Source organism: Pinus tabuliformis, chromosome 1_2 (genome assembly GCF_031772625.1).
Source record: "Pinus tabuliformis cultivar Carrire ecotype Pingquan chromosome 1_2, CPIR1, whole genome shotgun sequence".
In the NCBI taxonomy this organism is placed as follows: domain Eukaryota; kingdom Viridiplantae; phylum Streptophyta; class Pinopsida; order Pinales; family Pinaceae; genus Pinus; species Pinus tabuliformis.
Window position 1 is genome coordinate 713,482,988 of NC_142298.1, and position 19,456 is coordinate 713,502,443.

The following is a 19,456-nucleotide window of genomic DNA, read 5'->3' on the forward strand; positions in this document are numbered from 1 at the left end:
ACATGAAGAAGCTAAAGAGGAGGAAAAACCTCACGAACAAAAGAAATATCGACCACAAGTTAAGATTACAACTCTTTCAGGAACACCCAAATATTACACCTTCAGGGTTAGGGGAGTTGTCAAGTGACAATGTATCACAACCTTGATTGATGGGGGAGCTACACATAATTTCATTAATACATTGTTAGTGGCAAAGAGTTGGCTCTCCACAGCTGAATTCAAAGGCCTTGATGTAATAGTAGCAGATGGATATGTTGAACACACATGTGTCAGCTCTCCTAAGATGCAAAGTACATGGCAAAATAGATAAAATTTTTCAATGTCATCATCATCATCATGTAGCTTCCAAATTGTGATTGTAATCCCAACTTCTATAGCCCTATCAGCCATTATTGTAAAAATGATTCTAGTATGTTTATAAATCCATGTAAAACATCTAGGTAAGTCTTTTATTCTTAGCAAAGAGTTTCACTCTAGGGAGTTTTTTTTCCTCGGCTAATTATTTGTGTTTTTCGAGGCTTATAATTAGTAGAATTTTTCTCCCACACATACCCTAAAGCTAGAGTGGGGCTCGATGGTAATGTCTTAGGTGAGTCCTAGTGTTATCGAGTCTATTTATATTATCATACAAGATCATCTATCAAGTGTTACAGAATTTGGTAATGTCTAGAGGTCATGTTTTAATTGTAAAATTTCCCTTTCTATCTATGTAATGTTTGATGTAAACAGTGTTGTCTATAGGGGGTATGAGTACTTGATTTTACACCCGAACTCTTATACTTTCTATCTAGACACACTTTGAGGGTGGAAAATACATATAAACCCCTCTAGTCATTTATTTTATTTTCTTGTGAAAAATGTCAAAATAATTAGTTGGAAATTTGTCCAAAAAAATTAAAATGAGAGAAAATTAAATTCTCTCCAAGTGGAAAAATTATTAAAAATCATTGGGGATCTTTTCCAAAAGGAATCAAGTCAAAATATGAGAAAGGTCACATTTCCAAGGTAGAAAAGTCCCACAAAATTTCGATGGGCCAGAAAGAATTATTTCCTTAAGAGAAATTGAATTTTTGGCCTAGGTGGTTATTTTGAATGAGGGAATTTCGAGAATTCTATTTTTTTTAAGATTCTCCAGTGGTTCAAAACCACCCGGAAGTCAAAGTTTGGTCCATCTAGCTCAACAATCAAGGAATTCAGATTTTTTTGGAGATCTGTGCAACAATTATCAATGGATCAAATTATTTCAATGAGGATCAAGCCATGGATCAAGGGAACTAGCCATTTTTCCACTTGGAGGGGTCTCATGCTCTCATTTTTTCTATATAAGGAAGTTATTTGCTCCTCATTTGATCATGAAAAAATTTGTAATTGAGCTCTAAGTCAAGCGCTGCTAGTTTGTAATATTTTTTCTGGAATAATAAAGAAATGTTTGGGGTTTATTCATGGTGGTGTTCCTCTTCTACTTCTTGTGTTAATATATTTATGAATTATGTTTTTAATGCTCTATAGAATTAAATTTTAAAGCTTATTATTTCATTAGCTAGTTGTTGGATTAACTATTTGCACAGGTATCTTGTATTAGTTATTGGGTTTTAGAGAAGCATTCTAATTCAATTAATCTAGCAGGTATCTCTAGATTTTGAGAATTATTGTGTTATCTATTGCCTCTATTGATCTAATAACTTGATCTTAAGTGTGTAGATATTTTTTTGGGTATTTAGATCTTGGGCGTGAGGGGAAGTATTTGGTTGGACCAACCAACTCCCAAGACAAGAAAGCTTAAGTGCCCATTTTGTTAAACTTCAAGAATTATCTAACGATTTATTTTGTAGAGATCTTGGCTATTGCTCACTTATTTAATTATTTCTGTCATCTATTTTAAATCATTGTAAATTTTGTAAATAATTTTCTCTAACCCTTGTATATTTTTTGCTATTTTTGTATATAGTTGTTGGGGTTTTATTTTAATTTTCTTGCAAATCTGAAGTGAAGGACGAGGTTTTTTTCTTGATTTGTTTTGTAGGTTGATTTCTCAAGGGATCAAGGGAAGATCAATTTTCTTGAAGTTCTTAGCTGTCACCTAGCCTAGACGGTTAGGGTTTTGAGCTCAAAGTCTTATCTTTGGAGGGTCGTCTAGCCTTTTAGCCTCCTCCTTTAGGGCTGCAAGGGTTTGAGGTTTCTTCTAGGCTTCTCAAGGCATCGATCTATAATTTTGTGGCTTCATTGCATCAACAAATTTTTTTCTAAGGGATTCACTAGGGCTTTAAGGCCCTTTCACACTTCAGAATTTGATTTTTTGGGCAAGGGTTTTGATTTTAAAAATTTTGTAAATAATTTTCGAATCCTTTCTCAAAATTTCCATTAAGATCTTGACTTGGGTTTCAATTTTGCAGGCTCATAGACACATTTTGTGGCTCAAGTTTGGATTATATAGATTCTTTTTGCTAGCTGCTTGTTTTATTGTCAATTTCTAGCCTATTTGGGCTTGTTTCTCATAGTTGCAGGCTTATTTGGGCATGTTTCTCATAGCCGCAAGCTTATTTGGGCATGTTTCTCATAGCCGCAAGCTGATTTGGGCTTGTTTGTCATAGCCGCAAGCCTCTTAGGGCCTTTCATCTTGTCATTTGATTTTATAGACTAACCCTTGGATTTTTATAGGCTTATATTTACATTTTCAAAGGGTTTTATCACTGATCTTTTGGTATAAGACTACACTTGAGATAATTTTTTGAGGGCTAGATGCTAGGCCTTGAGGCCTTTCTTCTCCTAGCCGTGATATTTTTGGAGGGTTGCGTACCTTCTAATCTGAAGCCGAATTTTTTGGAGGGTTTTCACATTAAATCTATGAATTTGAGGCTTGAAAACACACATAATTCATCATATAAATTTCATAAAATTTTCTGGTCTTTTCCTTGCTAGACGTTAAAATATCCATCTAGGGCCAAATTCCACTTTGGGCAGCTCATTGACCTAAGATGATTATTGGACAATATTCCTCTTTTCAAGAAGACCAAAATCGACCCTGAAAGCACTAAATTTGGATAAGGAGAAATATGTTTTTGATGTCAAGCCCAAAATAGCACATTTGGTCAAGGTCAGCTTGGGGACAAATTGATCCCCCTCCATCACATATAAATAAAGGAGACCTTTAACTTCATTTGGCACATTCATCACAGAACATTCTTCTCTATCCTTCATTGAATGGTTCGTACAGATCTGAGGCACCCTATTCTTCTTCACGTGTGCGAGGGTTTGGAAGCATCTTTGACTTTCTACATTGACTCTCTGCAGTAGGATAGTTTGGCTTTGGTTTGACTAAGTTTCTCTCCTTGGTTTGACTGACTTTGACCAACAAAAGTTCGATCTTGGAAGGCCGAGTAGTTTGGCACAAAAATCGAGGAAATCTGGGCATTGTTACCACTCAAACCAGCAAGGGACCAAAAGGGGGTTCCTAAGAGCAACTGCTAGGTCAAGGGCAACGATGGAGGCTTAGCCCACTATCACCACAGTTAAGTCTCCTTGCTCTTTATGGACTTTCACCAATAGGAGGAGTCCTGGTAGTGTAGGGATTCACTTGTAATGTATATGTCAATGGATAGGTGATAAGTGACCCTAAAAACCGTTTCTCGAGGATGGAGATGAAGAATGGAGTTTGCTTTTCTTTTAAGAAAGGGACTTGGTCCACAAGGGATAAGGGGGGAGGGTTGAGAGAGAACATATAGGCTTATGAACAAGTTTCTCAATCCCTATAATCCTTGGGGAACTTGGACTTCCAAGTGGTCTTTGACAAATAGTCTTTATCGAGAAGTGGGACCACACGGGGCCAAGTGGACCCAACCTAGGTTCGAGGATGGAATATAGCAACCAATGATGTTCCTATCTTGGACAAGGTGAGGAGAAAGGACCAAATAAGAATATTCACTTTGAAAGGTTGAATTGGTCCTATTAAGGTCTAGCCCTGGGGATACCTAGGCAAAATTCGTTCCTAGAGCTAGGGCTTGGGATTCCCTGAGATTCCACTGTTAGAATGGCCCAAAATTTCGAGGAGAGGGAGGGGACCCACCAACGTTGTAGCCAAGGGAAGATCGATCGAATTTTTTCCTTGGCCTAGTTGCGGGGAAATTGATGCCCTAGATGACCTAATGGGGCTAGACTTGGGAAAAAGGGGAAAAACGAAAAAATAAGAGTTGAGATGATCACCCTTTTTTGGAACCAATGCCTAATTCACTTGGGGATATGGAGTCAAAGGTGGTATTGAATAAGAACTTGGATTCTTGATCAAGGAGGCCCAGAAAGTCAACTTCATCCAATGTAGATAAGAAAAGAAAAGAAACTTTCAAGCATTTATACTTTAAAGAAAATAATGCAAGCTTCTTGAGATACAATAATCTCTAGGACATTTCAGTCATATAACCTTGGCCCATACATTAAATAACCAAAACATAGCTCAATTCCACATTACAATAATGCAACAACTAGCCCTAATTTTAGCCGTATGTGGCAACAAGAATAACAATGATAAAAGCACTTACAAAGTTATAGAGTATCCAACCAGCAATTCATTTGCATAACAAAGCTCCAAGATAAGAAAGATAACCAAGTCCATACATCAAAATTCATCCATCTCCGACAAATATCCTGCAAGGAAACAATACAAAATTTTTCTAAAGCTAGAGAGATCCCAAATCAAGTGATGATACAAATGAATGTATCTAACATCAATAATTCGAATTAGCCTATGGGCCCCTAAAGATAAAATAATGTGCAAATAATGGCTCCTCATGGTGACAAGCCCATCATACTAGCTCATAATGTAAAAATAAGCCTCATAAAGGGCCAAATAGTGATGTATGCATGTCATAGGGCCCTCCAAAGGCTCAATAACATCCTGAAGTGCCATATTGAGGAATATATTCTTCGGAATACGATGGACAAGGGGGTGGCCCCTTGTTCTCCAGGTAGTAGACCTGTGGTGCTCTCAGTGGGTCTGGGGGCACTTCAATGACCCCATGGGTCTCCATATGAATCAAAGATGTCTGTAGATCCTTTGCAATGGACTAGGTGGTGGAATGGATGCTGTCATGACATCGTACAAGTGTTGGGACACCTGCCAAGAGTGTGGGGATCCTGTGGGGGTCTGTTGGGCATAATGTACCATCCATATCACCATTATCCAAAAGTGGATCGCTAGTAGTCTCTGAACATACATGAAGATCTGTGGAGTGTTGTTTGCAGTTGTGGCGGCCCATGGCTCTCTATGCACACCCTACATGTGCCAATGTGGACCTTTGGGTGTCAGGATCCCATATAGGGAGACCAAACCCAAATGGAAACCGCCTGCAATCCTGAATAAGATCCAATGCATCCCCTAGGCTTCCAGTACAATCAATCATTAAAATAATTGGGTAAAGGAGCTTGCAAACCATGGATAACAAAGTGGGCATTTCATAATGGCATGCCCTTCCGTAGTGAGCTTTGGCATGTGCTAGTGTCTCCAAACTCCAAGGGGGGTTGACCAAGGACCTTATTAGGTGGTTTCAACCCCTAGAGGGGATAGTATGTCCAAGGCACATCCTTTCGATGGGGGTGGCAAGTCACAAATAGGTGAGATGGAATAGGGAATGAGAGGGGCAACCATGGGCCCCATAATGGGGCATAGTGGTAGCTAGATAAGGGGAAGCCCATACCTAGGTATATAATGTATAGGAGGGGGCAGTCGTGGTACATGAGGTGTTCGACCTTGAATTTTCCACCCTTCTTTATATGCCTTTTGCCTTTTATGAATTTTTCTTTAGTTAACTGCTCAGGGCTCAAAGGACAAGAGCATGATGTGTATAATATAGTAGTGATTACCCCTTTTGAGGTGGGGCGGTTCATTGCCTTCCAGGGGTTGGGACAATCATGGGTTCTTGAATGATAGAGGAGGTTCATCTAGGGCTTATAGAACCAGGGTGATGGCCATGGTTGGGGTAGAGCTCATGTAATGGCTTTTGCCCAGGTGTTAATTATTTTGTCCCAACCATCTTTTGCATTTTGTGGTACAATTTCCTGTTAAATGTGGCCATTTATGCTTTTACTTTTTCTTTTTATTGCTTCAACCTCTGGGGCATCATTCTAGGCCTGACCCAACGTGGGGGCAATGGGATAGGGAGGCTAGCCCTATGTGGACCTAGAATGGGAATGTGGACCCAGGTGGGAGAAAAGATGAATGGGGGTATATACTATAGTCAGTGAAAAGGGAGTGATATGTGCAGATAAAGGAGCAGGACCACACACCCAAAATTGGGGTTTCCTAAGTAGTACCACCCTAGAACCAAATGGTCAATAATGGAGATCCCATGGGACTAAGATCCAAGGGTAGCAACCAAAAGAGATCAAGGGGACAGGAGCACAAACTAAGTCCACCCTTCCCGCCAAATCCCCCCATCAATCCATACCTAGAAGTATCCATGATAAGTAAACCCAATACTCAATTAGCATGGGACTAAGATCCAAGGGTAACAACCAAAAGAGATCAAGGGGATAGGAGCACAAACTAAGTCCACCGTTCCCGCCAAATATCCCCATCAATCCATACCCAGAAGTATCCATGATAAGTAAACCCAATACTCAATTTGCAAATGAAAAGACATACCTTTGGATTCGGGAGGACCACCTTCAAACATACGATAAATACAGGTGGGTGAGGGACCACATGGCTATCTCAGGTGGCAGAGAAATGACACAACGAGCTAGTAGGAGGTATCAAGGGGCTACTGGATACCAACTGAGGCTTATCATGGAGAAAAATTTCTCCTGAGGATATGACCCACAATTGATGGGTAACAAGCACTTTGACAAATTTTGACTTCAGGGTTGACTGTTGTTTTGACCGCATAAAATTACAACATAATTTCTCTCTTTGGACCGAGTTTGACTAGACTTTGGAGGACTATTTGGGGTTGACTTTAATCTACATTGAAGGCCGAGTTTGACTGACTTTGACTGAACCAAAAAGGAGGTGTCTTGATCATTGACTATTGATTGGTTAGGGAAAATTGACTGCTGTTGACTTTACAGAATTGTAGAACTTCATAATGCTGATCATATTTATATTGGTGTGGGTAATTTGCAAAATTCAAGTCACGTTGACTTTGACTTTCATCATTGCACTCTATTGGACATTCTCTCTACTGAACATTTGATATTTGATAATAAGAAGGATTGATTAAGGGTTTTCCCCATCTTGGGGTTTTTCCCTGGCTTTAGCCAAATATTGGTGTTCTCTTGTCTTGACTTGTCTTCTGCATTTTATTGTTTATGTTCTATCTACAGTTACTGTCAATGTGAATTAATGGTTTATGTGATTGCTATTGGAAATTAAAGTGGAATTAACATTGGGCTAATAAAAGGACATTGAAGTAATTGTTGCAAGCATAAAACATACCATTGTTATCTAAAATTAACATGGTATCAGAGCTCAGGTGAGGACAAGCCCAAGCAAGAGAACAAGCAATCACCAAGATATTTGTTGACAAGGACTAGTCTCCATGGCTACTACTTCATATTTCAAGACTAAGGATAAGCTCAATGACAAGTTTGACTATCATGCATGGAAGATGACTTTGGACTTGACCTTGGAGGAGCATGAAGTATTGGACTATGTGCAAGGGAAAGTGGTGGAGCCTCCTTCAAATGCACCTATTGCTGCTAGAACCAAGTATAGAAAAGGTGAGGTCAAAGCTAAGAAAATTTTGATTGACTCCATTCAAAAGCATTTGGTTGCCTATATTTTTGATTTGGGAACTTCTAAGGAAATGTATGATAAGTTGGTTGGGATGTTCAAAGTGAACAATGCAAATCAAATCCTCTTTCTCAAAAACAAGTTGAAGGATATCAAGATGGAAAAAGGGGAGTCTATTCAATCCTATTTTATGAGAATAACTCAAGTCAAGAATGACCTTCTATCTATTGGAAATCTTATTGTTGATAGGGAACTCACTCTCATTGCCCTTGGAGGTACTTCACAACCATGGGATATATTTGTCACCACCATTCTCAATAATGACAAAATACCTGGTTTTGACAAGCTACTAGCTAGATGCACTCACAAGGAAACAAGAATGATGGAAAGAGATAGTCCTCCAATGGGAATGAATCTACTGCTTTCTTTGCACATGCTAAAAGAAGAAATGATGTTGGTCCTTCTGATTCATGGAGACAAGGTCAAAGATCCAAGAAGGGATTCAAAGGAAGAGGCAAAGGAAGATGCTACAATTGCAACAAGTTCAGCCACTATGATAGAGAGTGTCCTCACAAGAAAAATCCTCCAAGGGATGACAACAAAAATGACAACAATTACAAAAGCAATAACAATCAAAGAAGCAACAAGTACAACAATAAAGGAAAAAGGAATGCTTCCATTGCAGAACTTTGGTGTCTTTCTTGTTGCAGACCTAGCAGTATTCCTTAAAGACTTACTTGAGGAAATCTTAGACTACAATTTGAAGTTTGAACTGTGGAGCTGACCTCATTGAAGGAAACTTTGAAGCATTGTCAAAACATTACTAAAGACATTTAGAAGCATCGTTGGAATATATTGTTGAACATCTTGTTATAGCCTATTGAAGACTTGATATCTTTGAGGAGCAGCTGAAGACACCTTATTGGAGGATCCTTGAAAGACTTAAGATTGTGGAAGTACTTGTTAGAATATCTTTTTAGCCGCTGTATTGAAGCACTATCAAAGGTGGTCTTGAAGGAATCATCTATGTGGAATGAGCATTGTTGAAGCCCTGATGTTGTAGCCTTGTAGAAGACTGCTTGGGTGACATGAAGAGTCTTGGAGACACCTACTAGTTGCTGATGTTGACCTTCATCCTTGGAGCATAGTTGGAGAAGACTCCTTGCAGCAGCCATTGAAGATTTGAGAAACAGTCCCCAAAGCATTGTTGAAGCCAGTTGAAGACATTTGTTAAAGAACCATTGAAGACTCACTTGTTGCCTTGATTGAGGACATTCCTAGAAACATGCTTTGAAGACCTGGTGGAGATGAGACTCAAGACTTGTTGAAGATTGGTTTGGAAGTGTTGAGGAAGCAATGAAATTACCTTTAAAATTGAAGCAGATTGAGAGGGTTGTAGCCCTAGAGGATTGTAGTCCTCACACAAAGTTGGAGCCTTATGGAAAACTAGGTTGGAGCCTGACTGTTGAGAGGATTGGAGTCCTCAAATAGACCAAATTGGAGCTTGGTGGTATAGTATAGGTTGGAGCTTGGTTTATTTGAAGATTGGAGTCTTCATCTAGGGTTGGAGCCCTGAAGTATCATTGTACTTGATTTGTTGTAAAGAGGATTGGAGTCCTCATCATTATTGTTAATAAAATTATTTTTTTGTTGTATATTTTGTGTTCTGGTTTATTAAGTGATCTTAACTGGCATAAAATAACAATTGTAAAAGAAACACTGATTCACCCCCCTCTCAGTATTTCCAACAGATTATACCTTGATCTGTTTACTGATGAAAAATGTTCCAGTTATTGAAGAGATATCCCCAAAGAAAAATGTTGAGCTGTTTAATGTTATGGGCATTGGAGATAGAGTGGTTATTCCAATAAGAATTAAAGTCCCTAGCATTAAACCTTATACTTTGGATGCTCAAATAGATTCTGGTGCTATGAGTAGCTGCTGCAAATACAAAGCCATTCCACATTATTATTGGCAGCCTACTAAACTCCAATTCAGGGCTATCACTGGTGATTTAATGGAAATAGGTCACATAGCTCCTGAATTTCCCATTTTCTTGAATGATGTACAGGTTTTTGTCACTTTGTATAGTTTTGATACTGGTGCTGACATTTTGTTAGGACAAGATTTTCTGAAGAAATATTTGCCAGTCACTTTTGGGCAAGATTATGTTATATTCTCCACCACTGTTGGTCCTATCACAGTCCCTGCTTCCAGTGACTACAAAATCAATGTGCAGCCTGAAGATGAGGATCCTCTCCAGTATAGTCTACAAGATCTGACCAAGATTAATAAGATTGTCAAAAATGTAGAGTTACATGGTCCCAAGACTTTGCAACAGATTTCTGATAGGCTTCGTGCAGATTGTACTTCCAGTAGGCCAGATGCCTTTTGGGTATGGGAAAAGTATTTTGTTGCACTACCTTACAAAGAAGGATATGTTCCTAGGCCACAAAAAGCTAGTGCAAATCATATGAGTCCGAAAGAGCAAGAATTGTGCAAAGCAGAAATTGAACAGCTGTTAGAACAGAAGCTTATTGAACCCTGTAAGAGCCCTTGGGCTTGCCCTGCTTTTTATGTCAATAAGCACAGTGAGCAGAAAAGAGGTAAGAAAAGACTTGTGATTAATTATAAAGCATTGAATGATGCTCTTCTTCCTATTTGATATCCTCTGCCTAACAAGGAATTGTTACTTGCTAAGATTGCTAATGCTAATGTGTTTAGCAAGTTTGATCTTAAAAGTGGATTTTGGCAGATTGGTATTATTCCTGTTGACAGATATAAAATAGCTTTCACTATTCCTCATGGCCAATATCAATGGATTGTGATGCCCTTTGGTCTGAAAAATGCTCCATCTGAATTCCAAAAAAGAATGGAAGACATTTTTGGTGGGGTAGAGTACATTATTATATATATTGATGATTTGCTTGTATTTAGTAGAGATGTAAATATGCACAAGGTCCATTTAGAACAGTTCTACCAACTTGTATATAAGCATGGCTTGGTACTTTCAGATACAGAAGAAAAATTTCAAATTGGGAAAGTCAAGATTGACTACTTGGGTTTACACATAGAAAAAGGACATGTAGAACTTCAGCCACATGTGCTAACCCATCTATTGAAATTTCCTGATATTATTACTGATGTGAAAACACTGCAGAGATTTCTTGGATGTCTGAATTACATAAGGAATTTTTATGCTAAGCAATCAAAAGACACAAAGATACTGCTGAACAGACTAAAGAAGAAAGCTGTCAGTTGGACAGATGAGATGACAGCAGCAGTAATTAGTATTAAGAGTAAGCTTAATGATTTGCCAAAACTTAAGCTTCCTAATACTAATCTTCCTTTTATACTTGAGACAGATGCTTCTGATCACACTTGGGCTGCAGTTTTGTTACAAAAGCATGGAAGAAAAGAACTGGTTTGTGCCTATTCCTCAGGATCTTTTGATGATACAGAGAAAAAGTATCCTTCATCTCATAAGGAAATACTTGTAGTAAAGAGAGGAATAAATAAATTTCACTTGTTCTTGAAAAGTGTTAAATTTATTGTCAGAACAGACTTAAAGCATATGAAACAGATGCTGGCAAACAAAAGATTGTTAGAACAAGGCAGTACCAGAGTACTGAGGTGGGCACTATGGCTTGAGGGTTTTGATTTTGATATTGTTTACAAATCTGGTGCAGAAAATTATCTTGTTGACATGCTTACCAGAGAAGGTGCTCAAGAAATCAAAGAGATCAAGATGTTCAGACCGCTTCACCAGCATGAAGCTTCTACAAGTCAGTCCAGTCATGTCAAGTCTAGCAGAGTCACGTATGTCACAGTCTGTAGTAACTGTCATTATGAGTTTTGTCTAGAATGTCTTTCAAAACAGTTCCTAATCTTACCATTATGCCTGAGACAGATCATTTTGCAAAAATGGTTTGACTCTAAAGAGTCTAGATGGTCATATACAAAAGAGTTACCATATAGGATTAGGCCATGGCATGTTTATTATGCATTGTCTAGAGAACCAGATCCTGTGTATTTTGGATGCATTCAAAATATTGACTAGACATGTTCAGACTATTTCTCTATTCATCAGAGAGCTAGGATACATGGTTTGGTTAAGGTCATATTTTATGGAGCAGCTATAGACCCCGCTAACAATTGGTGGAGTCCATGGTTTAAGCTATTTATGTTTAGGTATTTGCCTAGAGCTAAAAATATTTTTGATAGGACTTTTGCTGAGTTTGTCAGAATTCTCCACTGAGAAATGCATGTAGCTGTCCAGAATGATTATGTCATAGAGTTTGAGTTCATCCACCGCCACACAATTGTCATTCCAAATGAAGAAGATGAGTCCTTTAAGCTTTCCGTCAGATTTAGAGGATTGATATCAGTGGACGAGTACCTGGGTTATCAGAATCTCGTCTAATTCAATGATACGTCTCGGGACTCAAAACCCATTTAAATGTAGAACTTGAGATGCATGACATTTCATCAATAGAAGTAGCAAGATGAAAAGCAAAAACAATCGAAAAGAAATTCGAACAAATATTTTGGTCAAAATCTGAAAAAACATATTCTAGACGAAGAACACCTCAGTATGCGGACGCAAAAAATACAAGATATGTTCCACCACATCGATGTGAAGATGAAAAATTTAATGTGGAAATGCAAAGGATAAAAGAGGGTAAATGCAAGCGCTGTGGTGAGAAGTGGGACCCCAAGCATAGGTGTGCTAAAGGAAAAGAACCAAAGAACCTATATAATTGTGAAGCAACCAATGATTCAAACAGTGAAGATTCTGACATAGAAGAAACAGAAGATGCCCCAGAATCCTTACCAGAATTAGATGACGAAAGTATTCCGCAAGTGTCATTATCAGCGATGACAGGTATATCACAACCTCAGACCTTAAAGTTAAAAGGACACATAAAGAAGAACAACGTAGTGGTTCTCATAGACTCTGGTAGCACACACAATTTTTTAGATGCTACCATGGCAAAGAGACTCAATATTTTTTCATTTCCCTTACCAAACATGAAGGTGATGGTAGCTAACGGTAAGAAGATTGAAAAGGTGGGGAAATGCCATAAGGTTAAATTGCAGATTCAAGACTTCAGTTTAGAGTCTCTGTTTTTCACAGTACCATGAGGAGGAGTAGATGTAGTCTTAGGTATCCAGTGTTACGAACTTTAGGTACTTATGCCACCAACCACCAAGTACAATTTATAAAATTCAAATGGGGAGGTCAGAACTACAAATACACGGATTCCAAGCACCAGAAAATCAAAATGTATCATCATCGTAGATGATGAAGATGATTCGAAAGGGAGCACGCGCTTATGTAGTACAATCTCATTAGTTAGAAATGTTATCTGCAAATATGACCAATGAAGAGTCACCAGAGATACAAGATCTAATTAGGAAACATGAAAAAGTATTTCAAGACCTACCTATGAAGATGCCGCCTGATGGGGAAATTGAGCATACAATAGAAATCAAGGCAAGATCAGACCCAGTCAACATCAAGCCATACCGATATCCACATCACCAAAAAACAGAAATCGAGAGATTAATCCAAGACCTCTTAAAGTGTGGAATCATCTCGAAAAGTAAAAGTCCTTACGCTGCTCCAGTGGTGTTGGTAAGGAAGAAAGATGGGTCATTCAGGCTATGTATTGACTATAGGGGATTAAACAAAATAACAATTAAAAACAAGTTCCCAATCCCCTTTATCGACGAAATGTTGGATGAGCTACATGGCGCAAGGTATTTCTCAAAATTGGACTTAAGATCAGGCTACTATCAAATTAGAATCAGATTAGAGGACATACCAAAAACGACATTCCGAACACATGAAGGTCACTATGAATTTAAAGTAATGCCGTTTGGATTAACCAATGCACCAGCAACGTTTCAAGCAACTATGAACGAATTATTTCGCCCACATCTTAGAAAGTTTGTATTAGTATTTTTTGATGATATTCTAATTTACAGTAAAACTTGGAAGGAGCACTTGCAACATTTGGACAAAGTTCTTACACTACTTAAAGAACACCAATTTTACGCAAAAAAAATCCAAATGCACCTTCGGAAAGGAAGAAGTAGAATACCTTGGACACATTATATCCCATGAAGGCGTAAAGGTGGACCCTAACAAAATCAAAGCTATAAAAGAATGGACCAAACTTGCTAATATATCCAAGCTAAGAGGGTTCTTAGGTTTGACTGGATATTACCGAAGATTTATTAAAAACTATGCACATATAACTGCACCTCTAACAAATCTTTTAAAGAAGAATTCATTTCTATGGGATGAGGAAGCAGGAAGGTGTTTTGAAAAATTAAAGGAAATTATGTCTAATGCTCCTGTATTAGCAACACCAGATTTTTCTAAACCATTTATCATTGAGTGTGATGCTTTCGGATTCGGTATAGGTGCAGTATTAATGCAACAAGGACATCCAATAGCTTTTGAAAGTAGGAAGCTCAACAAAAGAGAACGCCTCAAATCCACATACAACAAAGAAATGCTCGCTATCATGCACGCACTAGCTAAGTGGAGGCAATATCTTTTGGGAAGTAATTTTTATATTCGGACAGACCATAACAGTCTCCAACATCTTCTTCAACAAAAAACACTTTCCGAAGAACAAAGAAAATGGATTGAAAAAATTGCCGCTTTTGACTTGGAAATACTGCATAAAAGAGGTAAAGACAATGTAGTAGCAGATGCCTTATCCAAGAAATATGAGGAACCAACACTACTTGCAATTTCTGTTGTTGTCCCTGAGTGTCTTAATGAAATTCGAAGTGAATATGCCAAGGATCTAGAAATAACAGAAATAATCAATAACCTTCCCAACAACTCAAAATTTGAGTGGAAGAATGATATCCTATGGTATAAGGGAAGAATCTATCTAAATACAAATTCCAAGTTTAAGTTTAAGATACTCGAGGAATTACATGACACATCGTCAGCTGGACATGTAGGATTCTTTAAGACTTACTACAATGCACGTCAATCCTTCTTTTGGAAGGGAATGAATCGTGATATTCAGAAGTATGTAGTAGAATGTGACACATGTCAAAGGAATAAAAGTGAAAATATTACGACACCAGGATTACTTCACCCTTTAAACATTCCAAATCAGAAATGGGAAGAAATCTCGATGGACTTTATCAAAGGATTACCAGTATCTGAAGGCAAGGACAAGATTTTCGTAGTAGTCGACAAACTCACCAAATATGCTCACTTTATGGCAATAAAGAAGTCATACTCAGCAAAAGAAATCGCTGAAATATTTTGCAAAAATATATATAAGTTACACGGTTTTCCGAAAGTCATTGTGAGTGATAGAGATGCCAAGTTCAAAGGTAATTTCTGGAAGGAATTGTTCAGCCATATAGGAACCTACCTAAATATGAGTTCCGCTTATCACCCTCAAACAGATGGCCAAACAGAGGTTGTCAATAAATGTTTGGAGGCCTACCTACGTTGCTACGCTACAGAAAAACAAAATAAGTGGGCTCAATGGTTACATCTTGCTGAGTGGTGGTATAATTCCACTTATCATACATCAGCAAAAATGACGCCATTTCAAGCTCTATATGGGTATGAACCCCCAAAATGGAAGGATCTAGCTATTGTCCAGACAAATCTACCTGCTGTTAAAGATCAACTAGAAGAAACCCAAAAAATCATCCAAATATTAAAAGAAAACTTGAATAATGCAAGGAATCGTATGAAGCAACAAGCAGACCGTAACAGAACCGAAAGAGAGTTTGAAGTTGGAGAATGGGTATTTGTTAAGCTCCAACCATAAAAACAATTATCCTTAAAACAAAAAGGAAAAAACAAATTGCACCAAAGTTTTATGGACCTTATGAGATCAACAAAAAGATTAGCCAAGTTGCGTATGGTTTAAGCCTTCTAGAGACAAGTCGTGTTCACAATGTCTTCCACATATCTTGCCTTAAAAGGGCACTAGGTAACAATCAAACAGCGCAAACAACACTTCCATCCCTAGATGATGAGGGAAGAGTCATTTTAGAACCAAAAGGTATTTTGTCTACTAGAGAAAGAAAGCTTCGATATCGTACTATCAAGGAATATCTGATCAAGTGGAAGGACTTACCTGAAGAAGAAGCTTCTTGGGAGAATGAAGCATTTTGTCAACAACATCCATTGTTACGTATGCTTTGAGGACAAAGCATTCTTTCGAGAGGAAGGCAATGTTATGTAAAAATTAGTTAGATTAGGTTTATTATTTAATTTTCAGTTAAATTAGACGAAAGGGCACGATCATAAGATCATGCCCTTTCCCCAAAGGGTGTCCATGGCGGTATATAAGCCAGGAACCCCATTTGTAATCATCATCATCTGTAATTCATCTTTTAATACAATATTTATACATATATTACTGTTTTTCAAGAAGTTTCCGCATTATTTGTTGCTTTCGATTAACACATCTCTTGTATAGTTTGAAGTGACTTTTGTCTTCGGTTTCTCTTGTTCTGATTTCATCTCTCTCTCTCTCTCTCATTTAGTTTCTCCCAGTATTTAGTTTGGAGATGCAATAGGCACTCCTCTTGATTTGTCTTTTTACTGTGCATTATCCAGTTCAAGTGTTCTTTTTGATCATTCATGAACATTACTATTGATTTCTTTCATTTTCATTGCAGTTACAAGTTTTTGTTTTTTCTTTTCACAAGAAAATCTCCATATACAATGTTGACATAAGTTAAGGATTGATTATAAACCAAACCTCATTTTGGTCCCAAGATGTGTTCACTTTGTAAAAATCCATGACAGTCTGTAATTTTCATCTTATCAGGTATTTAATTTTTGGAATCCACCACAGGGTATCAAGATCATGGTTTGCTTGTTTGATTCATTCAGATCCTGAAGCCTTCTTCAGGTTCTAAATGCATGCCTAGCAAGAACATCTAGGCAGGGTCCAAGAATCCTCCGTCAGTGGTCCAAAATCTGCCCAAGTTGATACAACAGTAGTGGTAAGATTTGCTAGGATTCCTTTCTAACGTCAAAGCCATCCTACTGTGAGTGCAGCTAAATGGGATGTTACATGACTGCTTTTCTCATGTCTAACTAGTCATGCTGTGCTAGTTCTATGACCTTTGACTGTCCTCAGCATTTTCTTTCCCATTTTCAAATGTGCTGTTTTACTTTCATATAGTAAATTGATTTTAAAGTATTTATCCATCTGGATTCTGTTGATTTTGCTCATTACCTAAACTGAATAAGTAAGTTGTTAGGAGCATTGTATTTGTTTTAAACAGTACATATTTGACAGAATAATTCAAGCTTGCATCAACATCTTTATCTCTTAATGTAGCTTCACAAATAACGCGTGAACTTGAAGCTTGTCTGCTCTGCATTAGCAATTTCAGAATTTAACTATTCTAGTAAGATAGATAAGCAATTTAGGATGGATTAATTTTCTAATGAAATGCCCAAAACGCCCTCAGTTGAGACTGTAAGGCTGTTGTAAAAGAAGCCAATCTGCTTGAATGTAGCTGTATCATTTTAAGCGACTGACTGTATGTAGTACTTAACTAGCAAAACCAGGGAGTCCTTTTCCATCTAAGCCCATTGTAGGAAAGTTTATTCTTTAAATTGTTTTAGCTTCTCAAGAAAATCTAGTTTCTATCAATTGTACTGTTTGCAACTAACCATATAATAGTTTCACCCTATTGATGATTGTCAGGTTCCTGGAGCAGAGGCTCTTGTTGTGAGGGTTGTGTCATCTGTTGACAAAAAAGTAGAAGTAAAGCCACATTTCCTGGAGATAGTTGGAGGTGAAGATTACCCAGTTGAATTTCCATACAGGTCAAAGGTATATTCCATTTGTTAAAGATAAGTTTATTACATGGAAAATGATTACAGTCAGCATTGAACAAGAATGGTGACACAGGGCAAATCTTGTAGCTTCTTTAGAACAATGAACACCTGAATTTTTTTAACAAGTATTAATCCATGTTGAATTGTGTAAATCCCATGGTGCAGAAAATGAATGCCACCCATCTTCCAGTCCATTAAGTATTCATCTGTGGTTAAGTTTATCAATCAATAAGTGACTTGACTCTTTGCCTAATCCACCAATAAATGACATGGGTGCCAGATCTGAAACCAGCCCTATCATTTGATTACACTTTCTTTCCAACTTGATTTTATGGATTCTAAGGCCACTTCTAATCCACATCCTGGATCAGAACTAGGACTGGTAGCATGATGAAGGCCTGTGATAGGGTCCAAAGATCCACTCAAGATGACAAACCCTTCTTTGTACGCAATTTTCTTTTAGTTATAAAGAGAGCCAAGAGAATCTGCTGAAGATTTGAAATATCATATGCTTCTGGAATCGAGGTTCCTACCATTACTAAGTCTTTAGAACTTCCATTCTGGGAGACTATTTAACATGCTTATCAGATACTTTTTAATGTAGAACTCTGAATAGAAATGTCAGAACCATTGTAAGCAATGTCTACAAGACTAAATATCTCTTTGAAGCCACATACATGGTGTCATGTATTAACTCTGTGCATTCCATTTACTTTTAAATTAAAGAAAGGATAGTGCTCTGTCATATTTTGGAAGATATTTCAAGTTAGACTCTCTTTCTAATATGGTGCCTCTTACCTCACATTTGATAATGTCATGGCCTTTTAGAATGTATAGTTCTTTTGAGATCCTTGACTGTTTTCAAGGAGTTCAGACATTTCCTTGTTTGGACTTGAATCTTAGGTAGTTCAATAGTGCATTCTTTTCAAATTGATTTTTTTTTTTCGTTGTTGCATCATTTATTTTTTCAACCCAATGTTGACTGGCATCATTGGAGACATTTGATGTTTGCTGTTATTTTTGTGATAATCAGTTTATTGAACATTTCAAATGATACTGTTGATGCTATCAGGTTCTTCTGCTATTCCAGAAAATAGAAGGGGTAGAGGTTTGCCTTTTAAGCATGTATGTTCAGGAATTTGGCTCAGAGTGTTCACATCCAAACCAGCGCCGTATTTGCCTCTCTTACCTGGATTCTGTGAAATACTTCAGGCCAGATGTGAAAACTGTGACAGGAGAATCACTTCGTACTCTTGTTTACCATGAAATTTTGGTAATGTCTAATTTAACCCAATGACACAAAGCAGATTTTAAATTTAGACTATCTTATACTGCATTTATCCCTTCTAGTTATTGTAAGTGATTCAAAAAAGATGCGGTTACAGTGAGACTGAGAATGAATGCATGAAGTGTTTACTTCTTAAGATTCCACAACACATTATTATTATTATCATTTTCTTCTTTTGTTGAAACAAATGATCTATTTGCCTGCCCATCTTGTGCTCTGTAAATAGACGAAGTTATAATACACAAGGAAAAGAGGAGTAACTAATATTTTGAGAAACTAATAACTCTTTCAAACATCACGCTTTTGCATGATTTTCAATACGAAGTACTTACTAATGCTTATTGTTTTGTGGAAAGATTGGTTATTTGGATTTTTGCAAGCGAAGGGGTTTCACAAGTTTCTACATATGGGCATGTCCTCCTTTAAAAGGAGAAGACTATATTCACTATTGTCACCCTGAGATACAGAAGACTCCAAATTGTGATAAGCTCCGTGAATGGTATGGAATTCTTTGGGTTACCTTGTGACTGGGTTTTAATAAAATACTCTACAGATATGTGTTTATATATCAAATGTATGATCTCTCTTC

The 19,456-nt window shown here is 37.5% G+C and overlaps 1 protein-coding gene across 5 annotated transcripts in view; it reads left to right on the plus strand.

Moving 5' to 3' along the window:
• Nucleotides 1-19,456, plus strand: part of LOC149207730 (histone acetyltransferase HAC1-like) — a 311,587-nt gene that overhangs the window by 177,803 nt on the left and 114,328 nt on the right. For all 5 annotated transcript variants that reach the window (XM_089395844.1, XM_089395843.1, XM_089395845.1 and 2 more), the window contains 3 exons: nucleotides 17,446-17,574; nucleotides 18,652-18,852; nucleotides 19,224-19,366. In XM_089395844.1, the coding sequence (XP_089251970.1) occupies nucleotides 17,446-17,574; nucleotides 18,652-18,852; nucleotides 19,224-19,366 (473 nt within the window). The remainder of the gene's footprint in view (nucleotides 1-17,445; nucleotides 17,575-18,651; nucleotides 18,853-19,223; nucleotides 19,367-19,456) is intronic.